Source organism: Mastacembelus armatus, chromosome 7 (genome assembly GCF_900324485.2).
Source record: "Mastacembelus armatus chromosome 7, fMasArm1.2, whole genome shotgun sequence".
Classification (NCBI taxonomy): Eukaryota; Metazoa; Chordata; class Actinopteri; order Synbranchiformes; family Mastacembelidae; genus Mastacembelus; species Mastacembelus armatus.
Window position 1 is genome coordinate 4,409,969 of NC_046639.1, and position 14,816 is coordinate 4,424,784.

Here is a 14,816-nt window from a genome sequence, read left to right on the forward strand (position 1 = left end):
CACATATAAGATGGTGGATATAAGGTAATTAACTAAAGTATTATACATGTACTCTTGTCCCATTTAAACACATTTGCATCTGGCAACAAGTTTTTTTATGTCAACAGAGTTTTGTTTACATGTGTTTACAAATACACAGTTCTGATTACTTTACACTGGTTACTTTAACTCTTACAGGAAATAAGTTATGAAATCATGACCCGCATGACCTTAGCTTTCAGGTATAACCTGAATATCAAAACAAAACAAAAGTATTTATTTAGAAGGTGAGAATCATTTCCTAGAAGTAAAGACAGTTTGTTTTCTTACAGTACAAAACAACACGGTGAGTACATAGGACAGCTGAGGCCATTATATACTGGGATACCACCCACTGACTCCACCCATTACATTACTTCCTGATTGGAGAGAGAGGCAGACACACAGGTACAAAACCAGACCACTTTAAAATGACTTGGAGCAGTGTAGTCCTCTAAAATCATTCATCGGATGCTCGTTTGGAAAGGTAAACCTGAAACAGAAATATAGTGCTGAAGCTGCTGGCTCTCGGTTTTGTCCTTTTTGCTCTTTGTGTTTGGGGTTGAGAACTAGATGGATCAGGTTTTCTTTCTTGTCCTGTCAGTGTCACTAATTGTTGTGTGTAAAAGTTGAGCTTTAGCTGTTGAAGATGTCGTTCTGCTATAATGTGACGAAAGACATACAAAAATTAGAAGGTATGCTTTATGATTATGTTTGATACAGTAAAACTGCTGAACCAACTGCCTCAGGGTTACACCCTGACGCAAGCACCTAACCTCATTACAGGTGTGTGACAACTGTTCTCCTCAGCAGTGTCTTTCACATATGTCTGCTGAGTTTGTAAAATTAATTTTTACCTACTAAGGGGAGAGCAAAGTAAGATGTAGACATAGATGTTCTTGGCTTTACAGTTTTAAATTTGCTTGATCACTTCACTGATGATTTAATCTACAAGTATATGAGACAAGATTTGGTATCTTTTTTACAGGATCAACAAACGATCCATACATCCATTCTTCATAACACTGAAATGGTTCTAGCTGAAATTTGAATTTAAACTAAGAGATCAACTGCAAGAAAAGACATGAGGTAAGGATGATAATATTCTGACTCAGCAGGGTACTGGGTTTGAGCAACTCAAACATTAATAAAAATGCATTTGGTGTTTAGTATAGTTATTTGGCTCAATTTATTGTTGGTTTTGGTCTTTTATTTTGTTAACAGGAATAAAATCATCCAGTGTTGTACATTTTTTAAATCAGTTCTGTTGTTAGCTAAAAAATAATCTGTTAACAATCGACATATTATGATTAAATGGTTCCTAAAGTTGTCTTTTCTCAGCGTAATACAATCATGTTTTACAGGGTGCAAACTTTCTCAAGAACACAAATTCTACAGGAATTTCAAATTAAATGCCAGTCACTTGCTGCCAATAAGAACAGAGGCTTTAAAGAAGAGTTTGAGGTAAAGAGTATGTATACTAGTGAAACTAATCTGAATTAGATTTAAGATGGGTGACCCTAGAGGTGACTGTCATGTGTCTTTGGCTCTGTGAAGGAGTTGAATGAAGTTGGCAAGTACCTCCCCACCAGGGCAGGGGACTCTGAGACCAACAGAGAAAAGAACAGATATCCTTCCATTTTACCATGTAAGTGCAAAACTTATATTTAGTCCAATTTATGGTATGTATTTTGATCAGTGTATGAGACGTTTGTCCCCTCTGTGTTCTGGTGGTAGATGATCACTGTCGGGTGAGGCTATCTGTTCAAAACTCCCATTTACAGAGTGACTACGTCAACGCAAATTTTGTGCCTGTAAGAGCTCATTCACTTCTTCACATTCATTTAGTCACTTTTATATGTCTGCACTTGTTAACGACTGTGTGTCTGAATTAAGGGTGGAGGGTCAGAAAGAGACTTCATCTGCACCCAGGGTCCTTTGCAGAGCACCATGGCAGACTTCTGGAGGATGGTGTGGGAGCAAAACGTCAGGATAATCGTCATGGTGACAGCTCTGAAATACAAGGACATAGTAAGAAAGACAAATTAAGTCTGTGCCTATGATGGTGTGTGTCTTTACATGCTAATTTCTATTCACCTCAAGCCCTTCTGTTAATTTTATCATTACATTTTCAAATAAATAATTTCTCATTTTAGTGGAATACTTCTATATTTGGTAAAATACACTTATATGCTTTCATGCCAAGAATTAGACAAAATATTGATTTTAAAAATGACAGTCAGGAGGTGGTTAGCTTAGTTTGGCACGACAACTGGGAACAGGAAGACAAACTAACTGGATTCAAACTGTCATCCTAAGAAAGACATGAACTTTACTTATTTGTAAATTACTCTAAAACCACACCTGTTTATGCTCAAGTGACAAAGCCATTAAGCAGCCATAGGAGTTAAGTCTATGGGGAGCATACTGAGGAAGTCAGGTGATGTTTTCATAGAGCCACAAATCCAGAGGGAGGGGAGCAGTGTTCATGGATGGCTTTGAATGATATATGTTTCGCATTCCTGTTTTATCCGTAAAGAAACAGAAGTCTTAAATTGACAAGGGGTGGTTTTATAGGACTTATTTTGCCAGACCTTGTCGTAGATGTCAGGTTGCCAAGGCAACAGAACAGAGAAACTATCAGGCACAGCAACAGTAAACATTAACTTCTAAAACAATATTTGGTTTTTGCACAACTGGTGACCTGTCCAGGGTGGACCCCTGCCTTTCACCCAAAGAGAGCTGGGATAGGCTCCAGCAGGTCCCTGTGACCCTGGTTAAGGAATAAGCAGGTGTAGATAATAAATGGATGGATGGGTTTTTGCACAGATTAAACAAGCAAAATATAACATGCTAGTGAGCTTCATAGGAGGTGATATACCACCTTTATTGTTTTGGGCAAAGCCATCTTGTTTCCCCTTTTTTTTTCTAGTTTTTGTGTTATGTTAACCTAAGTACTGTAGCTGATGTGTAGCTTTATACCCTACGGATGTGACAGTATTATCAATCTTCTCGTCTAACTCTAGATAAGAACGTGAACAGGGAAATTTCCTAAAGTGTAAAACTATTCCTTTAACAAACAGATTTTAAAAGCAGACATCACTTGTGCGTTATCAGTGGCTCGTTTCTGTTTTTCAGTAACTGTGCAGAGAAGACGGTATGAAGAGCACATCGCACAAATACCAAACAACCTTCAATCAGTAAATCTTGCTCTTACTGCAACCCAGTTAAATAACTGATGTCCTATGTCACTATTTATGCAGTCACCTGTCAATCAAAGGAGCTGCACTGCTGTCAAGTTTATTTACATCAGTTATGTCATAGGTGACGTGTTTTTTGGAGTATGTTACAGTATATCATATCATATACATATCAAAAGTCTTCACTTATATGAACAGATATAAACTACATTTTACAAGAAATAGGAAACATGTTGGTATTGAGTTACACACAAAATCCATTATTATCCACTTACTTGTCACTGAATTACTGACACTGAAGAAATCTGAAAAATGCAATGCTTCTCAGGCATGTGTCACAGCCTTTACTGCTGCTGCTGTTGATTATGTTGATGAAAGGTCCAAACTACAATATCTGAATGCCCAAATAGACAACATTACATATGAACTATGCAAAGATAAGATTAGGATTTGGAAGAGAGGCGTAGAAAAAACAAAAAAACTCAAAAGTAAAATCTTGTTTTGTTTTGTTTGAATTCTATCATAATTTAAGAAGCGTTCTGGATAATGATATTTAATAACTGGCTGCAATAACAAAATGTTTACTCAGCTGGTTTGGTTTTGAGATCAGCGTTTCAGCCACTTTCATTTTTTCAAAGTAGCTGTCAGAGAAAATAGGTTGGAGCCTCCTGCTTTAAAAATGACTTTATTTCTGTGTGTGCAGGTGCTCTGTGACAGGTATTGGCCTCTGGAGCAAGGGACAGTTTATCATGGACTAATCCAAGTGACAACAGTAGCCCGCAAACAAGGTCCAGATTATTTTATCACCACCATTAACCTCAGACAGGTGAGTGAAAAATACATCTATCACCCCCCTGAATTCATTTAAACTGCTGCTGTTGACTTCTGTGCTCACTGACCGTACCAGTAATCAGTCAAAGAAGTATTTGTGGGTGGGTTAAAGGAAAGTGTTTGTGTTTCAGAGAGACTGCCCAACACAGAGGATAATCACACATTACCACTATCCTTCCTGGCAAGACATGGGTATCCCTAATACATCCTCTCTATGTGCCTTCACTGAGCATGTGCGGCAGCATTTGCAAATCATTCCTCGTCTGGGACCAACAGTGGTGCACTGCAGGTATGACCTCTGGCCTAAAGCCCATCACTTTTGCCTTCACTGAACCCATTACTGGCGCATATTAAAACGTGCTCGTATCAGAATTAATCCTGAAGAGTTTGAAAGGGTTACCCATCAAACACTACAAAGTACAATGTTTAAAGTCACTCTGTGTGTTTCAGTGCAGGTATTGGGCGGTCAGGGGTATTTGTGACATTGCTGTGGCTGATGCAGCTGTGTGCGAGGGGCATCCAGCCTGATGTCAGGGCTGCTGTGGAGGACCTACGCCTGCATCGAATGTGGATGGTCCAGACTCTGGTCAGTCCTGTAATGACCTGCAATAGTAGCAGAAACAAAGTAAAAATACAACAACTCCATAACCAGTAACACCGTCATTCAAAATTTTGTAAAATGTTACTATACCAGTAAAAACCTACTTTAAGTAGCAAAAGTAAACACTCATTATGGACAATGGTACCTATCCAAGTATTTATATTATAATAAGGAAGCAGCAGCTTACTATTGTTAGGGTAAAGCTTGTTAACTATTCGATCATTACATTCAATAATGTAGTGATGAAATTATAGTAAATTATTTACTTCATTGTGAAAGATAATTCAGGCATTTTTACATAACTCTGCCTATTTAAAACAAACATATTTAACATTTAGTTCCAGTTTCATCCCAGATACAAGATGAACTGTCCTCATTAACTGCTCATTCTTTTGCGTGTGCTCAGGAGCAGTACATATTTATACACCGGTGTCTGCTAAAATGGCTTGGTGGAGGAACAGGAGGAACCTCAGGACGGTGAGAATACAGAAATAAAGCTGCCAGTGAGCAGAAATTTAATTTCAGCATGGGCAGCATATTATTAGTCAAAGTAATGTATAAGGACATTTTAATTAGGTGTCTTCTCTTTCCCAGCAGTACACAGATGCAAGGAGCAAGTTCGAACATTAACCACCGTATTAAAGATCAACCTCACAGCGTGTCAAGACGAGAAGACCGATCAGGGAGGAGGACACAGCACCGCCACAGAGAGAAACCTCCACCAGACCCACCACAGAATACAATACAGAAGATTTTATACCCTGTGAACCTACTGAGGAGGTTATTGCCTTCCTCATCGCTATTTAATACAGGCTCACACCCCTCCTGAACACACATCCTATTGGGCTGATAATACAAACACACAAAAAACACACAAAGACTGAGTCAAAAACAAACACTGATGCCCTAATGCTACCTGAGAAAGGAGTATTATGCTTTGTATGCTGCATAACAGGCCCTGAGGTAGAAACTGAGAAACATTAAGCTAAATGGAGGTAAAAACCACAAATACAGCAGTTCATATTGTTACAGGAAAAATATATCAAGATAGTCACCTGCCATTCTGGTCAAACCTGTTGCTCTACTGTGAACTACATACCATGTTATTCATGAAAATGAGAGGCTGCTACCTATGCACGCAATTAAATACTAATGGTGCACACAAGCACAATGGTCAGGTTAGTTTTAACAAAAATGTTAACCCAAAATGTCTACTGTGTGCAGCATCCAAAATGCCTCAACAGAACACTGGTTTTGTAAGTTCATGATAAAGTGATATTGTGAGAAGACTTTTATTTAGAAAAATCATTGTGCATCGTTTTATATCACACAATGCAGACTACCATTACGTAAGGATGCATGTGCAGAATTGATACTGGACTTGCTAGAAAGGCCGACACATGGTATAGTGGCTGTACAAAAAAGGTCATGTTTCAAAAACACACAGGCACTGCCATTCTCCTTAGATGACTGAAACCTTTGCAGTACATGAAGGAGCTATGAGTATTATACATTATAGAATATTAAGGGCTAAGCCACAACGAGTCTTTCATCAGTCATGTAATAAACATGTATGATACAACAGATCCCACTTCAGCTGAGTTTTGGGGTTGGTGATGTACTGAGAAGAGAAAGGAGGACCCAGCAGCAGTCAGGATCCTCAGCCATCCCTCTGCCACATCTCCACCATGTGGCAAGTGCTAGAAGCTGCAGGACATATGGTAACACTGTACTGCATTCAAGTTCATAACAGAGCTGAGTCCATGATGTGATTCAATGCCTCTGAGCTCATCCAACAGGGGGCACCACAGCCCAGGCAGCATTCACCTGGCAAGCAAGAGATCTCCAGAATTTAATGCGTCCGTGAATGAACATAACTCAGACAAGAATGAAATTTAAAAGAAAAAAGAGGGAGACTTCACACAAGTTGAAAATGAGCTTTTAGCCTTTGTTTGGCTACTTAAAGAAGTACTAATACCACTGAGGTATTCACTGTGACACTTAACCGTGAGCAAGGCAGACAAGGGAAGGTAGAGTAACAAAGAGGGGTGTCTAAGAGAAGCAGCACAGTCTAGGCCCAACCCCAGGGAAAATATATATGAAGTATATTAGAGATAAAAAAAAAAAGTTAAGAAAAATTAACAGTTTTTCCAAACTACCGGTAAGGACAACCAACAATTAAAATAGACTTTAAATTAGAGTTCAGGTCCAATAAAATAAAAAAGATTAGACACTACATCCTTTGGCCAAAACAGAAAGAAAAAATACCGAGAGTTGCCTCACCAAGAAAAATGACCTGTATTGGTTTTATGTGTATGTACAGTCCAGGTGTGTAAGATATGCTGAGACATAATGGATATAAACATATGCATGCCACCCTTAAAGACCATAAAAGGGTGTGGGAGAATAGAAGACTAGTGATAATGAGCAATCAAAGGCTGGGTGAAGAAAGATTGTAGTCAGTTTTTGTTCTCCTCCAGGGAAACTAGTGCACACTCTCTGACATGTTAATGGCTTCCTGGATTTCACGGACAATGAGGATGCGGGCAAGCATCTGTTCCAGCTGTTCTTTTGGGACTGGTTGAGTTGAGTACCAGATGGGGCTGTTGGGAGCCACCACCGGCTCAGGAGTCAGGTAGAAGGTGTCGTTGCGACCTTTAGCACTCTGTGGACTGAAACAGAAAGAAGACTGTGAGGACATTTTCACGATACACTTACTAAGGAGTGCTTGATTTCCCAGATGTGACTTGACCACAATGTTCAGTTTTATTCAGTTTTTCTCACCTGTAGCCTCTTTTAAACATGCTATTAATTTAAATGTTTTTTGGCATGTTGTTCAGAGCCTGTTTGTTGAGAACCAGACGGCTTTTTTTGTCAGTACATGAATTTTTTTAAAATCAGACTTTTTACAACATGGTGCCTTCTCTGACACTCGATTTAGCAGACTTTTGCTTTGGTGTAGGTGGCAATTTCACTTGTGAAAATGAGAAAAATAGGTCAGTCTGAGACATTGGACAAGATGAAGGCTTCAAGATATTTGCAGGCCTGAGCCTTTAAAGTGGCTGTGGTAGATCTATTGTGTACTTTAAACCCATCATCTCAAGGTGTTACTTTCTTTTGAACATGACAAGACTTGCAGGTTATTTAACATTTAATTCAACTGTACTTTTTGTGGCAACACGCGAATTAGGAAGGTCAGGCGAATTTACACAAAACCGTTAATCGAAATGAAACATTACGAACTGCATAAAGACAACATATAGCAGCTGTAGTCTGCATTGGACTGTAACGGTAGACCTAATAAAGTAGCCACTGAGTGTATATTCCATCATGCTGCCAAGTCCATACAGCTCAACATTTTGGCTGTTGTGTAAAATGTTACACAACAAAAAAATATATTTTAAAAGAAGTACTAAGTGTGGAGAATTTTTATTAAAGATCCATAAAATTCACCAGCTGAGTTGGATGATGACATTTTTAAAGACAGCAAAGGTCAAAGAAGTTAATTGTCAACATTCTTTGGCATATTTTTAAATGGCAGAAAACGTTAAAAAACATTTATGGATTTTAGAAAGAAAGGGACGAGTAGTTAAATAGCGTCCACCGTTTTGTCATTTGCCTAGCAACATGTACTCCATTTCCCATGTCAATAATAGTTTTATGTCAAGTTAGCAACAGGACCCCCACAGGAAAATGCTCACTCTCGACACATCCCTGGCCAGAGTGAAAAACATGACACAGCAGCAGAAAGAAGCATTTCCCTTTTCATTGAAATAATTTCATACTTACCATTTGAAGAGGTAGAAATCATAGAGTTTGATAGGGCATCGCAGTGGGTTCTCTGGGTCCTCCAGCTGCTCTGAGTACATGTCATCTGTCACTAAACAAAGAAAAAATATAAAGAGAATAAAAATAGCTTGTTATGGTAAATGTATTGGGTCATAGACATCACAGCACAAATCAGATCCACATGCACCTCTTACCTTTCTGTCCTATGAACCTCTCAGTTGACTTTAAGTATCGGATGCTGGTGCTCTTGTCTTTGGGGTTGTTAGGACTCTTCCTTGTGTGTCTAAGCACCTTAGAAAAGGCCACTTTGAGATGCTGATCCACTGTTTTCAGGTGGAAATACCTAGTTTAAAAAGATGCAATACACGATATGACTGATGTAGTCAATGTGAGGACTGGTAGAAATATGGAGGCAGTTTTAGCAATAGGAGAGCAAGAGCATGATGTAACTCACTTTGTGTTGAAGAACATTAAAGTTGTGAGCAGTGTTGAGGGTGAATGAGCTCCGAGCTGTTTACATTCCCACAGCATCTCCTCTGTCACATGACTTGGGATAATATAACCTGAAGAGGAGAAAGGTTTCCAACATTAGGCCTCTGATGCACAATTTATTAATCACAAGGGTTTTTTTGCAATGGTTTTTTGCAATCAGTATAATTAATAACAACTGCCATCACAAAATTCTACCAAGCCATGTAGTTTTAGTGGCAGAGCATGTCAATGTTTGTAAGCAGTGAAATAATAAAGCTCTCTCATTTAAATGACGATTGATTACAAACATAACACCTTTGAAATCTGTTAATGCTTAAAAAAAAATAAAAAAAAATAATGGTGCACAGAAAAGAAAACATTGCAGAGAATATCTTCTTAATGTGGAGCAACTTAATTTGTGTTATATAGGCTCTATACTGGAGATTAGGCCACATATTTTGATAAGTCACATCTCTAACACGGTGGACTTATATATCAACTATTATTGCAATGATTTCAAAGATCAGTATTGAGCCCAACCAAGGCATTTTTACCTCATCAATGGACTTTACTGAGCACAAACCTAAGCCTCATGCTTTATTTCACATCAGCTGTCACACAGATGTCATAATAGGAGTGGACAGCTAAAATTTCTGCAGTCTGGAAACATTTTAAGTGAGAAAATGAAAACTTTGTAAAGCTGTAATGCCTGCCATGTCACAAGCATTTCATAAGGCGGCATTAACAGAGCTAAGCAGATTTTGATTTGTATTTGTTGCTACTATGAATATTACAACCACTTTGAAGTAGGACTGTGATTAAATTACTTATTCTGAATGCTCTGATTTTACTATTACAATGCTGCACTAAGTGGAAATGAGCTATTTAACACATATGTTTTAGTCTACTTGATTATTTTGTTAAATGAAAACACAAACCACAGCTGCACTAAATAGAACTGTCTTAAAATCAATATATAAACATTTTTAGTTTGTTTTAAAAAATGAAACATTAAGGAACAACTTGAGTGCAGGCAAAGTTTTCTCAGTGTATTTCAGAGATAATCATTGATTGATTTGAATAACTTTAATGTACTTGATGTGTGCACTATGCAAATGTACTATCTTGGAAACTACAGGAAACAGACTCCATATCAGAAATGTATTTTAGAGTAACATGTATCACAAGTCTATATTAGGTATGAAAAACAACCTTTGTTCTCACCTAGTGGATGAACGGATGGTCGCCAAGGCTCCAGAATCTGGTGTAGACTCTGAGCAAACCGGGTGTAGTACTGATCTGAGAAAACGTCATCCACACGTCCATTATCAAACAGGTACTGCAGGAAAGAAAATGGTCAATTAAAAAAAAAAAAAAAAAAAAAAAGGTTCAGACAGTGTTTTGGCATCACAACTGCATAACAAGAAAGACGGAATGGATGCTGAATCGAGAGCATGGGGGTTTGTGTGCATGTTGAACTTACCTTCTGTATGCACAAAAACACATAGTAGAGAACATCAGCCTCATAAGACTCCCCATCTAACCCCCGAGCCTCTGTTGTCATCAAAGAGAGCCCCATGCAGAGCTCAGCAACTGCACAGGACACTAAGTCCTCTTGGAAACGCAGTGCCTGGCGTCCTAAAACACGTGCGCACACACACAGAGTTACACAGAGGCATCAACAACAAAATACTACCTTAACAATATGTAAACTCTGTATGCGCTTACGTCCAATTGGGGCCAGTTTATTTTTGTCTGATTTATCCAACTCTGCGTTTTTCCGCTGAGCCCAAAGCCGCCACACCTCCAATCCCTCTTCTGGCTTCAGCGTGGCAGGCAGCAGCAGCTCCTGCACCTGCACCTGCTGTTGGCCTTGGCCATCTACTTCTGCTACCACTGTCTGACCCTGCGCGCACACATACAGACCAAAACTGTTACCTCATGCAATAAAGAAATACATCTCTACATGTTTGTATTTTCAGGAAAAAATACAAGAGACCAACTAATCAAGGTTAGTACCTGGAGCTGCTGTGCATCCTGCCCCGACAGCCCCTGTGTGTGTAACACCTGCTGCTGTGGGTCCCAGATAAGGGACTGTGTAGCGTTGGAGTAGCCCTGTACTGCCACTGGGATGTGGATATTTCCATTCATCAGCTGGGCAGGGAACAGAGTGTTTGCAGCCAGTGTGTGCACAACTTCTTCCTGGCCCCCCATTCCTCCAGAGCTTGTTATGCTGGAAACAGCTTGTGCAGTCTGGCTTTGACTTGCAGCATTTTTCAGCTTATCATTTTCAACAGTAACTTGTGTTGGCATTGTGGTCATAGTTGTAGTGTTTGCAACCTGTACTGTTCCATAGGCTTCCTGGGGGATGGCAATGTGTGTGACCTGCTCACGGCCTCCGGATCCTGCAGGAGCAGAATACACAGGGATGGTCCAGGTCTCCCCTGTGGGACTGGTGATAGTCCCTGTAGCACTGTACAGGTGAGAGCTGTCCACAGTAAGGAGATCTGGTCGCAGGGACACGTAACTTTGTTGCTGGCCTTGCCCCTGAGGGATAGCCAGGACTGTGGCTACCTGCTGACCAGGCAGGGCATAGGACACAGTGATGGGCATGTCCACCTTACGTTTCTTGGCAGGCTGGAGGACACCTGTTCCTTGGGACGTAGCAACTGCAGTTCCCAGTACTCTTCTCTCTGCACTATCCTGCTGCTGGGTGGGAGAGAGGGCACCAACTGTCTGGATTTGGATCTGCTGTCCTCCTGTAACAGCTGCCACCAATTGGGCCTGCAGCTAAAATACATGGCAGGTAGTTGATAACTAAACTCAAAATCTGGTTGCAGAAAAAACTGCAATCCTCCTATGATATTCTGTGTGTATGCACAAGTGTACTGTGTACCTGTTGGTGCTGCTCCTCAGTGAGCTCCCCAGGTTGAATCAGCTGTGCAGTTGTCACACCTTGTAGCTGTTGATGGGAACCAGAGGGCACCTGGAGGACCTGACCCAGCATATGACCTTGCTGCTGGCCCTGGATCTGCACCTTAAAACAGACATAAGCTAAAATTTAGTGGACCAAGAATACACCATATTACGCGATAAAGACAATGTAAAGCTGTAATAAAGGTACAAACCTGCACGATCTGTTGCTCCGTATTCTGTTGTACAGATTGTTGCTGAGACGTGGACTCCTGTATCTGCTGCTGTGGCTGGACCTGCACTTGAACCTGCATCAGAAGACAGCATCTGTCAGAGAGCTCCATTTTGAGGACAGAATTCTTTAACAGACTGTGTTACAGTGAATTTACTAATTTACCGGACAAGCAAGTTCCAACAACGACCCTGCCACCTCTGTGCTGTCTGTGTAGATACAGTTTGCTTCTTGCTGGTAGACCATAGTCGTGGTGGTGGTTGTAGCGTCAGTACTTTGCTGGCTGAACTCCTGCAGGGCATCTGGACCCTTGCTGGCCAAGGACTCTAGGAACTCCTTCATGCGATGTTGAGGGATACTCCGAGCTTTCTGCCTCACGAGCTCCTCATAGGAGCCTGTTCCATCTAGAGAGTTATTCATTGCTTCTGATAGTGTGCTGTTCTGCAAGGGGAACCTGTCAAGAGGTGTGTTTATATAGAATTATTTTAGTGTAAGGATCACATAAATTCCATATTAACCCCGCATTGGAAGAGCGGGGATACAGACAGTATAATACACATACGATGTCAAAAACGAAACGCTGACAACAGCAGAGTGTTTGCACACCGACCCACAGCTTAGTGTCCAGCGTCAACACAGACCGATGCTAATACGAAAGGGTTAATTCCAGCTGAGTGTATACGAGCAGGGACAAAAGCGCGGTCACTTTCCAAATCCGACGCAGTATTCACGGTGGCGATAGAAAGTGCTGTATAATGAAAACACGCAGATTTTCCACTGCAGTAGTTATAACTGTGTCTACGCTGCAATATTTCTGTAACAGTAATCTAACTGTTGATTACACAACGAGCTAGGTTAGCCAGATACACGGCTAACTAGCCGCGTGTTGTTTGCAAATAAGATTCGGCCAGTTGTGGATATAACTGAGACATTATGTTATCGTGTCTATGAACTACATTATAGTCGCTACGTGGCAAATGATGCATTAAATAAGAACAAACTATGGACGCGGAGGTGGCGTTAACTGTTATACCCGTAACGGTACATAGATCATGTTTTTCTCCTAAGCTAGGTGGCTAACGTTAGCAGGCGCGTTAGCTACCTCTCTTCCTCAACCGGGCCGAGGATCGAACCGCCCACAAGCGCTTCCCTGCCCTCGAAACGGCACTCCCCTTCCAACGAGGTGGTAAGCGAGTTGCTGCTTGTAGTCACTTGTGGCTATTTTATTCTTTGTTTGTCGTTATTTTTGTTAGATGACTACCTATAGCTTTTTTCCTAAGCCACTCATATTTCACTGGGCGCCATCTTACAACAGTACCCTCCGACCAATGAGCATGCGAGTTAGAACTCAGACGTGGTATCGCGATATTTTCGCCACATAATCTCGCAGCAACAGACTCTAGCGGGGCGGTCTATTAAAGGAGACGCACACAGGCAAAGCCCCAGACAGGTCCAAGTAGATGTCAGCCCACCTTAAAACCCGGTTCTGCCACAGAGACGCTCCTAGTGGTTCACTGGCGTCTGAATCTTTTAAGGTGATCCAGGAGAGATGCGTTGAATAGCTGCGTGGTGCTGAAGGTCCTCTGGGCAGTTGAGGGTTAATTCCCACGGGTTACCACTGATCTGTGTTATGAGTCAAATATCAACTGGACTATTTACTTTCTGTTACTTATTTTCTTGGCTTCGGGGCAACAATTTAAAGACTTGAATTTTAACAATCTGAGAACATCTATTTGACTGTTTGACAAGGAAAAACCAAGGAGCTGAAACAGTCAATCGATTATTAAAGAAAATATTTGTAAGTTGGTTCCAGCCTTACAGCTACCTTGTCTATGACTGAATAATACTGTCCTAACCAAGGTTTGAAGTATAGTGGATATTCCACATTTATGGTGCAAGTTTGTAATTAAATTAAGTTCACCCAAACAATAGGAAATAAAACCTGTGGCTCTTGGATCATTGAATGGTGTAAGGCTCCTGAACAGTTGCTTTTTAAACATTACATTCAACCAACAGCCTTAATTTTCTAAAAGTTACTACATTTTTCTTAATAAAATTAACAGTCCCCAAAAGGATCCCATGCTGTGAAAGATATGCCTCGTTCCTGTGCCCCAGACGCCCCAGAGACCTCAGACCCATAGCACTGATGTCACACATCATGAAGACTGTGGAGAGACTCATCCTAAATCAGCTTTGGCCCATGGTTAGACCACGATTAGACCCACTACAGTTCGAGGACACTTTCATCTACCTGCACAATCTTGTCTACACCCACCTGGAGCCAGTGAGGAGACTGAGTACAGAGGTGTGGTGGAAACTTTGATACTTCGTGAAAGCAGAACCATCTGCCGCTCAACATGACAAAGACAAGAGAACTGGTAGAGGACAATCAGGAAGAGTAGGGCCCAGGTGACCCCTATCAGTCTAGTCAATATTTACATATACATAAACATGTATATTTAAATGGTGTACATTGTGTATTTCTTGTATTATTTTCTGTACTTTTAAAGATTTGAGTTTATTTTATTAAAATTATCTTTCCTTTTGTACCTTGTATGGTGTGGTATGGAGCACGGGTACAAAACAATTTCCTGCAAGGGATTAAAGTATTTCTGATTCTGAAACACCAAAACTGGATAAGTCATTGTATACACATTAACAATTACTGTCACTCACCCCTTTTTTAATATTTTGTGAAAGCACTACTAATCATAATACATAGTATTACTTAGTCCATATTTCATTCTGGTAATAAAATATC

At 40.4% G+C, this 14,816-nt stretch overlaps 2 protein-coding genes across 5 annotated transcripts; one reads left to right on the forward strand and one right to left on the reverse strand.

Annotated features, from left to right (window-relative positions):
- Positions 1–404: 404 nt before the first annotated feature.
- On the forward strand, positions 405–5,939 carry LOC113145861 (receptor-type tyrosine-protein phosphatase eta-like). Of its 4 annotated transcripts, none has more exons than XM_026332985.2 (11): positions 405–505; positions 1,007–1,107; positions 1,383–1,482; positions 1,576–1,666; positions 1,756–1,832; positions 1,915–2,049; positions 3,922–4,044; positions 4,181–4,338; positions 4,500–4,635; positions 5,057–5,127; positions 5,245–5,939. In XM_026332985.2, the coding sequence occupies exons 2-11, from the start codon at positions 1,103–1,105 to the stop codon at positions 5,477–5,479; spliced, it is 1,131 nt and encodes a 376-aa protein (XP_026188770.1). In that variant the 5' UTR covers positions 405–505; positions 1,007–1,102; the 3' UTR covers positions 5,480–5,939. The 4 variants fall into 4 exon arrangements, with proteins under 4 accessions (XP_026188770.1, XP_026188773.1, XP_026188771.1 ...); XM_026332988.2 differs by having other exon boundaries at positions 5,248–5,939; XM_026332986.2 differs by having other exon boundaries at positions 460–500.
- LOC113145860 (glutamine-rich protein 1-like) lies at positions 5,927–13,382 on the reverse strand. Its single transcript, XM_026332984.2, has 12 exons — positions 13,158–13,382; positions 12,221–12,509; positions 12,039–12,131; positions 11,807–11,947; positions 10,930–11,700; positions 10,639–10,816; positions 10,394–10,548; positions 10,135–10,249; positions 8,894–9,002; positions 8,634–8,782; positions 8,440–8,530; positions 5,927–7,322 (listed from the first exon to the last, which is right to left on the reverse strand). Exons 2-12 carry the CDS (start codon positions 12,473–12,475, stop codon positions 7,136–7,138), a joined length of 2,244 nt encoding a protein of 747 aa, XP_026188769.1. The 5' UTR covers positions 12,476–12,509; positions 13,158–13,382; the 3' UTR covers positions 5,927–7,135.
- Between the last annotated feature and the right edge of the window lie 1,434 nt (positions 13,383–14,816).